Source organism: Anomaloglossus baeobatrachus, chromosome 5 (assembly GCF_048569485.1).
Source record: "Anomaloglossus baeobatrachus isolate aAnoBae1 chromosome 5, aAnoBae1.hap1, whole genome shotgun sequence".
Classification (NCBI taxonomy): domain Eukaryota; kingdom Metazoa; phylum Chordata; class Amphibia; order Anura; family Aromobatidae; genus Anomaloglossus; species Anomaloglossus baeobatrachus.
In genome coordinates, this window is record NC_134357.1 from 147,366,278 (window position 1) to 147,380,145 (window position 13,868).

Consider the following 13,868-nt stretch of genomic DNA (forward strand, 5'->3'; position numbering starts at 1 on the left):
GCCCTCACATGGCTATAGCGACCAAAAATTAAAAAGGCTATTGGAAAAAGGGGAAGAAAAAATGAATGTGCAAAAACTGAAAATTGCCTAGGCGGGAAGGGGTTAATGCCTTTGCAACAGAAAATTTCTTTTTTACAAATCTTTTTTAGGGGGAGAGCGTCATTATATTTTGAGACCTAGAACTTTTCTTTTTGTTTATAGGAATGTATGAGTGCTTGTATATAGTATAATAAACTGTAATTTACCATTACATGGTACAATTTTGGGGTGTAACCTTTTACATTTTTTTCTTTTGTGAGACGCGATAAACATAAAAACCAATTCTGACATTTTTTTTTTGTGATGTTCATCATCTGCAAAAAAGAATAAAGCAGTTTTACAATTACAGGTCATTAAGGACTCAATGCGGCCAAGTTTTATCTTATTGTTTTAGAATGTTTATTTTTTTATTCCTTCAGTTGGGATTTGGATTTGTTTTATTTTTTTTATTTACAGTTTGAATTTTTTTTATTATTCATTAGTCTCAAAAGGTGACTTCAACATGCAATCCTTTGATCACATTGATGATATACTGTGATAATACAGTATACAAAGAATGATGAGGTTGGAACAATCAATAATATAACATTTTGTTCCCATACATGATATGTTATCGGTAGCACATCTCTCATCTACAGTGAGGGATGCTCTGCCAAAAAAAGTGGTCCTGATTCATTAAGACTGGTGTTGTGCATGCAAGGCTTGAATGAATGGGGCTGCTGGAATAAGATGCACCTAATTGTTTAAAAAGGCGCATACCACTTAATGAATTTGGAATCTGTGCGCCTCTTACAGAAATTTACATAAACATACATAGATATACAAACAGCACATACATATGTGTCCTGCCCCCGTGCGAGCAGCCGGGCTGTGGCTGCTGCTCGGATCTGGATCCGCGGTGGCTCGAGGGGTCTCGGGGGTCGCGCGGCCACTCGATTAAAAGAAGGGGGGGGATATGTAATGGGGTTTTTTGGAAAGTTCGTGACGCCACCCAGGGTGCGTGGTAATGTGAGGGACCACTGCTGCCGTTGGGGAGCCTGGTGACGATGGTGCGGCAGCCTGATGTTTAACCCCTCCGTGGGTAGGGGGTTCGTGTCCCGGGGCCCGTTGATGATGGCTGGTGTTTGGGTGCCGTGGGAGATTAGGAACAGGGGTTTCCAATGTACTCACTAAGTCTCAGAATAACCACACCGACAGCTTGTAAACCAGAATTCTGAGCACCACTGCAGCCTGCGGGGAGCACAACTGGATCCGTGCCCTTGGTGTTGCTGTTGGTCCATGGCCCTGTCCCTGGCACCTTAGTCTCTGTTGGAACCCTTGGTATGAAACTCTCCGGGTCCCGCTCACCCGTATGGCTAATGGAGTGAGCTTGCTCTCAGGGTTCTCACGTAGGATTTCTTTGGACTGTAGTGAGAAAGTCCTATCTCATTGGTGCGCTAGTACCACGATTTTGGAGCGGGTTGGGAATGACACTTGAAGTCTTCACCACCATTCCGAAGCGCGTGAAGCTACTTTCCAGCCTGGGGTCCACGTACCCGTCGTGCCCTGGCCCCTGCCCGGTGATAGCTCAAGGCCGCCGGCTGCCCTCCTCGGCAGTCCGTGCCCCTTGACACTGTCCCCTGCAACCGGGTTCCAGCTCCTACCAGGCCCAGACCAACGTCTGCCACCTAGGACACAGGAGCTCTCCTCCGTGGCCTCTCATCACGAGAGCCACTTCACCTCCTTTCTCCTCCACTGTCAACTCTCAACTGTCACTTTCTTCACTTTCTCCTCCCCAACCCCCCCATGTGGGCAGCTCTATTCCCTTTAGTCCCCCCAATGGTGTGTCTGGTAGGTTCAAGTGGGAAGTGTTCCCAGGATTTTGATTGGCTAAGCTGTTAGCAACACCAAAGGACCAGGATCCGTAACCAAGGAGGGTGGACACTGTGCAGAAGGGCAGATTGCACAATACCCTGTGATGACCTGATAGGCCAGGGCGTCACAAATGTATATACACACAGCAGATAGAAAAAACATGTATATATTCAGCAGATACACACATATATACCCACAGCTCATACAATTGAATATATTAATAGTGTTCACATACAGGCATAAGTATATACATACACACAGCACATACACACATGTATATACACAGAGCACATATATATACACACATACATATGTATATGCACATACACATGTATATACATACAGCACATAAATATGACGCGTCCACGGGGCCTCAGGGCTACTCCTCACCGGGCCAGTAGTATTTTAAATTGCTGTGAATGGCCTGACCTGGCTCCGTGACCCCATCGGTATCAATAAAAGGTGCAAGGTGACTGGTATAGGGAATGAAGGGGGGTTTGCTTTCCAGTGCCAATGATTAGCCATCGCTGCAAGATGTTGCTCTCTTCTGGGGAGGATGGTAACAGCTCAGATGGTCCAGCTCCCCATAGACAGAGCTAAGCCCCATGGAGGACGATGGTGGGGGTTAGCGGCCAATGGCGCTGGAGCGCGGAGCGATGGCGCTGGTAATGGGACGACACCAGGACTGCGGACAAAGTTCTTTTACTCACTGTCAGGTCGTCACCCTTGGAGTGCCGTTTTCCACCGTGATGGGCCCCAGCCGATCCTGGATGATTCAGAGGCCACCACCGGTGTTGTGGAGTGTGAGACCTTCCTTCCTTGCGCTCTGTAGTGTGGATCTCTGTGGCGTGAAGCTGCTTGGGGACCCTTGTGTCCATGGGTTTAGTTCCCGTCCCATCCCCAGGCAGCGCAAATCAAATGTGGGCCCGACTGTGGTCTTGACTCCTTACTGTATATGCTGCTGTGCCCTGGGACCTTTGTGGTGGGCAATGGGACATGAAATCACCCTTCCCTGCAGATTCTGGTGGCGCAATGTGGAGTGTATGCCACCATAGAGCTCTGCACCCTGACTGTGCCGATCCCGAAGGAGCTGTTAGGCACACCCCTCGGTGTAATACTATTGTATGTACTGAGGATTTCGATTGCATTAGGGCAATGACAACCAGAGACGGGTTCTCGGTTCAAAGACATTTTATAATATGTAACCACAATATGTACACAGGACAGAATATACACAGTAGAACATAAACACAGTAAATACCTGCCGGGTTTAGAGCAAAGGGGAATTCCCGGGACCGCGCACCGGACTCCCCCAGGGAGACCACCAGGAGCGAACCCCTATACAGGGGCTGTCTGGTGATCACCCCAGAAGGCGTAAATGCGCAGCAGCCGGGACACGAAAGGGCAACAGGTATAGTCCAAAAAATGTCCGTACGTGATGTGAGTCCTAGGGTGGATATGAAACGGAAGGGATCGGGCAGAAGTGCCGACCAGAGACGGCAAACAGAGTCTGAGCACAGCTTGATGAGACCAGGTGGAGTCCAGAGCCGGTGTCGGGTGTTTCAGCAGGATCCAAACAGCAATCAGGAGATGAGAGCAGCAGGGCAGGAGTACACAGGAAGCAGTATACTCAGACAACTAGACAAAGCTTAGGGGAGGGCTTTTAAACAGATGAACAGGAAGTAGGGCAACAGAACAGAAAACTCCATGTTAACAAAGGGCAAGATCCTTCAGAGGAAAACTGGAAATCCCGGAACTCTGACACTCGGCTACCATGTTGCTCCTTTGTCTCACCAGCTCCACCGGTTATCTCCTGCTTCTTCCAGTCTGCCCGGTCCTAACTAAGGGAGCTCTGAAGCACTCCCCTCAGTCACCGTGATTCTGGGAGTCCCTGATGTTCTGGAACTCTCTTCCTCTTTCCCCCTGAGGGCAATCTAAAACACTCCCCTCAGTCGGTCTCTCTGAGGGAACTCTGAAGCACGTCCCTCAGCGACCCTGCTTCTCCTGCATCTCAGACTCTTCTGAGGTAAAAGTCTGTGTGTTCCTCACTTCCCTCGTGCTGTCCCTATCTTCCTGATGACTCACTAGTGGCTGGAGAAGTCTTGTTGCTATGGTGACCACCTCTAGCCCAGTTCCAGTGGGATGAGTACTGCACCCTAAGTGAGATGCGACACCCTGTGGCGACTGAAGCCTCAGGGGTGCCACACATACACATTTATACACACAGCACATTTATACACATGTATATACACACATATGCATGTATATGCACATAAACATGTATGTAGATATAGAACATACATACACATATGTATACACATAGCAGATACAGGTATATATACATACAGCACATACATAAACATATGAATACACACAGAACATACATATGTATATACAGTACAGACCAAAAGTTTGGACACACCTTCTCATCTCTATTACTCACAGCAAGTTGGGCTGCAGTGTGTACATCGCCCAGGCCAAAAGCTAATGCTCTACCAGAATACAGCTAAACCCCCACTAATGTGGAAGCATCACAGGTGCAGGAGAAGCACATCACACACACACCTCCATGGAATGGAGGGGAGGCGAATGCTAGATGATAACACTACACACTAGTGGCTTGCATAGAGCGCTGTTCACATGCAGATGGCATAGTTACAAACCCGCAGCCTATAAGGTGACGCCCTTCTATTAGATCAGGCGGGCTGCCAAGCCGTACCCCACTGTGTATCATGCACGGACAGACACTCTACAATGCAAGGCCCAACAGAAAGGGGCCTGGCTGTATCCTGTACAAACAAACAAATATGAGGTTTTTGTTGGTATTTATGGCCATAAAACGTAAGCCTACACCCTCGTCATGGGACCTCATATCTGTAGGTCCCTACACTAAATATAAAATAGCAACAAAAAGAGGACAATGTCCTCCAAAAATTAAGTATTACACACAGCAAGTTGGGCTGCAGTGTGTACATCGCCCAGGCCAAAAGCTAATGCTCTACCAGGATACAGCTAAACCCCCACTAATGTGGAAGCATCACAGGTGCAGGAAAAGCAGATCACACACACACCTCCATGGAATGGAGGGGAGGCGAATGCTAGATGATAAAACTGCACACTAGTGGCTTGCATAGAGCGCTGTTCACACCTTCTCATCTCTAGAACAACTGTTAAGAGGAGACTTTCTGCAGCAGGCCTTCATGGTAAAATAGCTGCTAGGAAACCACTGCTAAGGACAGGCAACAAGCAGAAGAGACTTGTTTGGGCTAAAGAACAAAAGGAATGGACATTAGACCAGTGGAAATCTGTGCTTTGGTCTGATGAGTCCATATTTGAGATCTTTGGATCCAACCACCGTGTCCTTGTAGAAAAGGTGAACGGATGGACTCTACATGGCTGGTTCCCACCGTGAAGCATGGAGGAGGAGGTGTGATGGTGTTGGGGTGCTTTGATGCTGACACTGTTGGGGATTTATTCCAAATTGAAGGCATACAGTACCAGCATGCCTACAACAGCATCTTGCAGCGTCGTGCTATTTCATCAAGTTTGCGTTTAGTTGGACCATCATTTATTTTTCAACAGTACATTGACCCCAAACACACCTCCAGGCTGTGTAAGGGCTATTTGACTAAGAAGGAGAGTGATGGGTGCTACGCCAGATGACCTGGCCTCCACAATCACCAGACCTGAACCCAATCGAGATGGTTTGGGGTGAGCTGGACCGCAGAATGTAGGCAAAAGGGCCAACAAGTGCTAAGCATCTCTGGGAACGCCTTCAAGACTGTTGTAAAACCATTTCCGGTGACTACTTCTTGAAGCTCATGAAGAGAATGCCAAGAGTGTGCAAAGTAGCAATGAAAGCAAAAGGTGGCTACTTTGAAGAACCTAGAATATAAGACATATTTTCAGTTGTTTCACACTTTTTTAAGTATTTCATTCCACATGTGTTAATTCATAGTTTTGATGCCTTCAATGTGAATCTACAATTTTCAGTGTCCTGAAAATAAAGAAAACTCTTTGAATGAGGTGTCCAAACGTTTGGTCTGTACTGTACATACAGCGAACACATGTATATACACACATGCACATGTGGAAACACAAATAAAGTACATAAAGAAGTATACACACTACAGAGGACTTACCAGCCTGTCTCTTCTTCAGTTCCTCTATACTACCTTTTTTGATATCATCATCAAATGACTATGATGTCAGCAAAATTCATGCTGCAGTCTTAACCTTGGAAACGATATTACACCGTGTGCAGAATTATTAGGCAAGTTGTATTTTGGAGGATTTTTTTTATTATTGATCAACAACTATGTTCTCAATCAACCCAAAAGACTCATAAATATCAAAGCTTAATATTTGTGGAAGTTGGAGTGGTTTTTTTTTTTAGATTTGGCTATCTTAGGAGGATATCTGTTTGTGCAGGTAACTATTACTATGCAGAATTATTAGGCAACTTAATAAAAACCAAATATATTCCCATCTCACTTGTTTATTTTCATCAGGTAAACCAATATAACTGCACAAAATTTAGAAATAAACATTTCTGACATGCAAAAACAAAACCCAAAAAAATCAGTGATCAATATAACCACCTTTCTTTATGATGACACTCAACAGCCTACCATCCATAGATTCTGTCAGTTGCTTGATCTGTTTACAATCAACATTGCGTGCAGCAGCCACCACAGCCTCCCAGACACTGTTCCGAGAGGTGTACTGTTTACCCTCCCTGTAGATCTCACATTTTATGAGGGACCACAGGTTCTTTATGGGATTCAGATCAGGTGAACAAGGGGGCCATGTCAATATTTTTTCATCTTTTAGACCTTTACTGGCCAGCCACGCAGTGGAGTAGTTGGATGCATGTGATGGAGCATTGTCCTGCATGAAAATCATGTTTTTCTTGAACGATATCAACTTCTTTCTGTACTACTGCTTGAAGAAGTTGTCCTCCAGAAACAGGAAGTAGGTCTGGGAGTTGAGCTTCACTCCATCCTCTACCTGAAAAGGTCCCATAAGTTCATCTTTGATGATACCAGCCCATACCAGTACCCCACCTCCACCTTGCTGGCGTCTGAGTTGGAGTGGAGCTCTCTGCCCTTTACTGATCGAGCCTCTAGCCTATCCATCTAGCCCATCAAGAGTCACTCTCATTTCATCAGTCCATAAAACCTTTGAAAAATCAGTCTTAAGATATTTTTTGGCCCAGTCTTGACGTTTTATCTTATGTTTCTTGTTCAAAGGTGGTCGTTTTTCAGCCTTCCTTACCTTGGCCATGTCCCTGAGTATGGCACACCTTGTGCTTTTTGATACTCCAGTAATGTTGCAGCTCTGAAATATGGCCAAACTGGTGGCAAATGACATGTTGGCAGCTTCACGCTTGATTTTCCTCAATTCATGGGCAGTTATTTTGCGCCTTTTTTGCCCAACACGCTTCTTGCGACCCTGTTGGCTATTTGCCATGAAACGCTTGATTGTTTGGTGATCATGCTTCAAAAGTTTGGCAATTTCAAGTCAGCTGCATCCCTCTGCAAGACATCTCACAATTTTGGACTTTTCAGAGCCCGTCAAATCTCTCTTCTGACCCATTTTGCCAAAGGAAAGGAAGTTGCCTAATAATTAAGCACACCTTATATAGGGTGTTGATGTCATTACACCACACCCCTCCTCATTACAGAGATGCACATCACCTGATTTACTTAATTGGTAGTTGGCTCTCAAGCCTATACAGCGTGGAGTAGGACAACGTGTATAAAAAAAATCATGTGATCAAAATACTCATTTGCCTAATAATTCTGCACATGGTGTAGTAATATAGAACTTGTATTATCACTGCAGTTTCTGCTTGAAACTCTGGGCTGAGGGCCATTAGGAGGGTGGGGCCTTCAATAATATCCCAGTTTGCCTTTCCTTAATGCCGGTACTGACTGACAGAGCTAGCATGTTTCCTTGGTATAGCTCTGTACTTGCACAGTCAGTAGCTACTGTGACATGGAAAGAGTTAAGTGGCAGAGAGTTCCTGTTCCATCCTTGTGCTGCACACATACAGCATGGTACAGTAAATAACACTTCACCAAGATGCATGTGTATGGCAGGGTGCATGAAAAGGTAATAAAATGTTCAAAACAAAAAACTTTAGGCTACTTTCTAAGAAATTATAATTTGTGGACTATTGCTTGTTATAAAGCACTGGCTATTTCTGGCAACACCACATGTATAAGCAATGGCACGGAAGACATCTGCCTCCAAAATGGGACTGTTTTTGGAATGATTTTTTAATTTTATAAAACATAAAAAGTCCAAAACTGCAGTGTGCTATTAAAAAGGCTGTTAGTTATTACTGTTTTCCATCATTTTACCCCTAGCCATATATGTTTAGGTCACTTTGACACTGTTTCCCTTTTCATGGTAATTGAAGGCTTTGCAATACATTTGATTTGCTCGAATTAATTTGCTGAAAATTAATTTTTTGTGAAAAATGAGGTGATGCTGGCGAATTTAAATTACAAAAGATTCACTTATGTCTACTTCTCTCTGCTATGTAGTAACTACTGGTCATAAGCCCTTTAAAGGGGTGTTTATATATATAAAGATGAGTGAACTTTTGGAGGTTAGGTTCGCTGGCAGTTAATGAACCTAACCTCCACGTGCCTAAACTTTGCCCAAGGAGGTTCGGAAACCGTGATTGGCAGCATGAATTTCCACCCACATACAGCCAGCCATAAGCAGAGCACTTCCAGGGGAGGGTGGATAGACATTTTCAAATTTTTGTTTGGGGTTGCACACTACATGTGATCATGCTTTTGTTACCCTCAGTGCAAGCCGTTAAAATACTGCAAGCGGCTCACACAAGGATAAGCACCAAGTGTACCTGAGCAGAGCATTGCTTGTGCAAGTTAAGTTCACACTTAACACTAGAAGTCCCAGAGAGGGGTCATTTAACATTTCTACCTTTGGAACCCAGAGACAGGTCGAATGACCTGCAGGATTTTAGCTAACATCCTATAATCACCGTCTTTTGTTCTGTAATTAAGGCCATTACTGTCACCCCACAGGAGGTTGTTGCTTTCCATTGAGTTTAGCCATTTAGTATCTAGTTAGTTCTATTCAGTTTGGACTAAGGGTCATTTGGCGCTCTTTCAGGATTTCAGGGGGGAGCTCGAAATTTCTGGGACTTCTAGTGTTAAAGCATTCAAACTCTGAACCCGAGCCCTGTGTTTTTAAGGTGGTGTTTGGTTCCAAAACCGAACCTCAGGTTTGCTCATCTCTACATATACTGTATTTTTCGGATTATAAGACGCACTTTTCCTCCCAAAAATTTGGGAGGAAAATGAGGGGTGCGTCTTAAAATCTGAATATAGTTTGTCTGTGCAGTTCTGTGTGCGGGCAGCCAGGTGCGTGCAGGCGGCCAGGTGCATGTCGCTGCATGCGGACGGCCGGGTGCCTGTCGGTGCCGGCAGCCGGGTACCTGTCATGGCCGGCTGCCCCTCTGTCCCGGTTGCCTCTCTGTGTGGGTGGGTGGCCTGCTGGCTTCCACTCTGTGCAGGCGAGCGGGTGGCTGTGCGGACTGTGGTGGCTTTGCAGCGAGTGTCACAGTCTATCCGCGTTCCTGGTTTCAAATGATGGCAGCAGGAGTCAACGCATGCGCAGATAGAGCTCTTTGATGAGAGCTCCATCTGCGCAAGCGCCGCACCAGGAGTCAGCGTGTGCTCAGATGGAGCTCTTGGATGAGAGCTCCATCTGCGCAAGCGTCGCTCCGGGATTAAGCATGTGCGCAAATGAAGCTCTTGGATGAGAGCTCCATCTGCGCATACACCGCTCTGGGCACCATGATTTGAACCGGGACTGCGGACAGACTGGGACACTCACCACACCGGCCTGCTCCACCACTGCAGCAGTCACTGCCACACGCTCCATTGCCGCAGTCACTGACCCACCGCTGCCACTGTCACTGACCCGCCGCTGACACCACTGACTCGCTGCCGCCATCAAGAACCCGCAGCCGCTGCTAGCACAGCCTCTGCCTCCTGTGACCTCACTCTACCACTCTTCCATTAAGACAACACCAGAGTTTAAGACGGACCACATTTTTATTTTTTTTACTTTTTATCTCTAAATTTGGGGTGCGTCTTATATTCCGGTGCGTCTTATAAAACGATAAATACGGTATATAAATTACTATTACTCAGTATGTATTTGTTTATTACTTAAAGTTTAAAAACCTCAAAGCATAGACCTAAAATTCAGTAATATCGGTAAGGCCTCATTCACACATAAGTATTTTTACATCAGTGTTTGTATGCCAAAGCGTGGAGAGGAATTTGGAGACACTCTTGGTTTTGGTATACAAATACTGATGAAATACTGATCAAAAATATTAACATCTGAATGAGACCTAAGGGTGAATTCAAATGTCGGTGTAAATTGTCTTGAGATCCGACCACATTGCATGGACTGACCGTTGGGTCTGCCGACCTGAGCATGACAGCTTTATAGAAATATATCAAGCTTTCACGCTTGGGTTGGTAGGCCCAGCTGCCAGCCCATGAATTGTGGTCTAATCTTGGACCGATTTCTATGGACATCTAATTAAACCTCTGAATCAACTCCTCTAGTAAGCAAGTACATACCATGTAGCAGTCCATACAGTCAATGTCAGGTGGCTGGAAAGGATTAGAGTATTTTGCGGTTGTTGACCACATTCTTTTAAAGACTTTCTTAAAGTCAACATATACAAATGGATCACTATGTACCTGAATAATACTGCTGGATGCAGGGATATTTTCAGGAACTGTGGCTTCATAACTACTTTTCAAAAAGATGGGTCTGTTATCATTGATGTCCAATACTGTGATTAGGACAGTAGCTGTTCCAGTTTTCCGATTTCCTGCTGGTCCATTGTCTGCAAACACACATTACAAGCAATTCATACCTAAAGTCACTTACACACATAGGCAATAAATTATTAATTAGAACTAATATTACTAAAAATATAACTACATTGTGATGATGTTCCTTTCAGGGTGACGAACATCATCTTTTAAGGTATCTTAAAGATATGGCTAATCACACATGACTTTAGCTAAAACCCTAAGTGCCCTAGGTTTGTAATGGTATCGTCCCCATTATTACTTACCCAGGTAAACTGGTCCTTTTGAATCCTGAGTCTACAGAAGTGTTTTTTTTGTAGTTCTTCCATATGGCATTAACTTGGTTTGTATTCTTGACTACGTCTTCTTGTCTATTGCCTGTCTTGAACTCTGCCTGTTACCCACTCATGACGAAACTTTGCCTTGAACCATTCCCCTTACGTTTTCAGTTTATCATATAACTAGAGATGAGCAGTGTTCAAATCGAACCGTTAGCCAATTTCAAATTAGTTTTGGGCGATGTTTGAGTCGTTCGACGAACTCAAACGATTTGCTTCACGTTTGACAGTTCGAGTTAACGTTCAATAACGATTCAACGATTATTGTGATTACAAATTACCTTGCCTTTTTACGGCTGTGCAGGCTTAATGGTCTGTGCAGCTGGATTATGGTTGCTATATTTATGGCAATCTTAGTAAACTGATAATTGATGACCTGTGACATTTGGCACTAATTCATTTCTTTTTGGTGGTGGGTGCTCTTTCTGGCAACTGGCGGGTTGCAGGAGGAGAATAGGGAGAGACGACGAGGAGCAGGGGGTACCCGAAACTTTATGGTGAACCTCCGCTGGTAGGTAGGCGATAGGGAGGGATAATAAACACCCCCCCTACAATAAGTAGTACGACTACCCCGAAAATAACAACTACTACAGTTGATTTATTTATTCTTTATAAATCACCATCACTCATCTCACATATCATCTCTACCATCTTCTACACTCACCTCACATGACCGGTCTATACTGAGTGGACGCTGAGAAGCAATATAGCTTTATATAATTAACAATTTTAAAATTGAATACTAATGAAAACCTTTTTAGGAGTTTTTTCTTTTTGGTTTTTCTGCTGTCAGCGGGCATGGAGTCGAGCTGAATGGCAGAGCAAGCATCCAGCGCGCATACATTCTGCATCAATTCTGCAGTCACAATACATTCACATGTGCTGCCAAATCACTGCAGAATTATACGCATGGACACTACCCAATGTGTGCAATGTTAATAATAATATCCAAATTAAGTGTATAGTGTGCGGGGGGGAGGGGGGCATTCTGAAATAATAGCGATCTCAATTTTTTTTTCCTAACCGCGCGTACAGTGCGGCGGTGCAGGCTGTCAGCCAATCACACACACAGCAAAGTGCATTTTTTGCACACAAGCAAGGGCATGTGTCATTTGCTGTGTATGTCACATGTCCTTGCCCTATAAGGACTTCTGAGTAGTTTCACTTTTGGACACCGTAGAAGGAGTTCACTCAGTGTATACGTACTTCATACCAGAACTGGCTCATCTGGATCGATCCATGCACCTCCTGATTTGTCCTGTGGCTTCTACGCTGGTAAGCTGAACCTTTTTTTTGTGTTTTCTATGTGTTTGTATGTGTTTGTGTTTGCCCTCTATTGTTTTCAATGGGATTCGAAGGTGTGCATCGAACGTTCGTCGAACGTTCATTGAACACACCCGTCGTTCGACGAACCGAACCGAACTTGAACACTAGGGGGGTAGCTCATCTCTACATATAACTCGATGAATTTAGCCTAACAATGCACCAGCAATCGCTAATAGAGATTACTCCAGGAGTATATACCCGGGATACCCTGTGGGAGTATATACTCCACCCAATGTGTATTAGTGGGTGAAGGGAGGAGGGGTGAAGAACACATAACCTCCTTGGTTTAGGATGAGGTTGAACCTGATAGAAATCATCTAGTGGATCCAAACCCATGAACCCATGAGAATTTGTTGCAGAGCAGATTAATCTTTATATATACAGTTAGGTCCAGAAATATTTGGACAGTGACACACTTTTCGCGAGTTGGGCTCTGCATGCCACCACATTGGATTTGAAATGAAACCTCTACAACAGAATTCAAGTGCAGATTGTAACGTTTAATTTGAAGGTTTGAACAAAAATATCTGATAGAAATTGTAGGAATTGTACACATTTCTTTACAAACACTCCACATTTTAGGAGGTCAAAAGTAATTGGACAAATAAACCAAACCCAAACAAAATATTTTTATTTTCAATATTTTGTTGCGAATCCTTTGGAGGCAATCACTGCCTTAAGTCTGGAACCCATGGACATCACCAAACGCTGGGTTTCCTCCTTCTTAATGCTTTGCCAGGCCTTTACAGCCGCAGCCTTCAGGTCTTGCTTGTTTGTGGGTCTTTCCGTCTTAAGTCTGGATTTGAGCAGGTGAAATGCATGCTCAATTGGGTTAAGATCTGGTGATTGACTTGGCCATTGCAGAATGTTCCACTTTTTGCACTCATGAACTCCTGGGTAGCTTTGGCTGTATGCTTAGGGTCATTGTCCATCTGTACTATTGTCAGGGCCGGGAGGACTGGTGGGCCCAGGAGGTGGATCCACTGGACCGAGTACCCCACCGGGGGGCAGAGTACACGGCAGCCGGAGCACTGGCGTGGCCGGGACGGTTATAACCGGGTCACTAGGGTCACAGAGTTCTATAGGATACTGCAGGAAACAGGCACAGGTACCCGGTAGCAAAGGACAAACAGTAACAGGACACAGGACACAGCACAAGGGGACCTGAGCACCTAGCTCTAAAGACAAGCAAAAGGACACGTTGATCAGGCCCCGCCCACATGGAAAGGCAAGTCTTATATACCCAGCACAGCCCCATGTCATTACCTGCATCAGGTGTGCTGGGCCCATAAGACCAGGAGAGTGGGCGCGGCCTGGTCCTATACAGAACCATGAGGCCAATACTCAAAGTCAGACTCCTGAGACCAGGAGCAGGAGTCAGGGGAGCAGGAGCGGGAGCGGCAGCCATGACTGGTGGACACATGGAGTGGAT

The 13,868-nt window shown here is 45.0% G+C and overlaps 1 protein-coding gene across 3 annotated transcripts in view; it reads right to left on the reverse strand.

The window, feature by feature from the left end:
- CDH23 (cadherin related 23) overlaps positions 1 to 13,868 on the reverse strand; it is a 1,872,161-nt gene that overhangs the window by 497,407 nt on the left and 1,360,886 nt on the right. For all 3 annotated transcript variants that reach the window (XM_075348968.1, XM_075348971.1, XM_075348969.1), the window contains exon 27: positions 10,656 to 10,804. In XM_075348968.1, the coding sequence (XP_075205083.1) occupies positions 10,656 to 10,804 (149 nt within the window). The remainder of the gene's footprint in view (positions 1 to 10,655; positions 10,805 to 13,868) is intronic.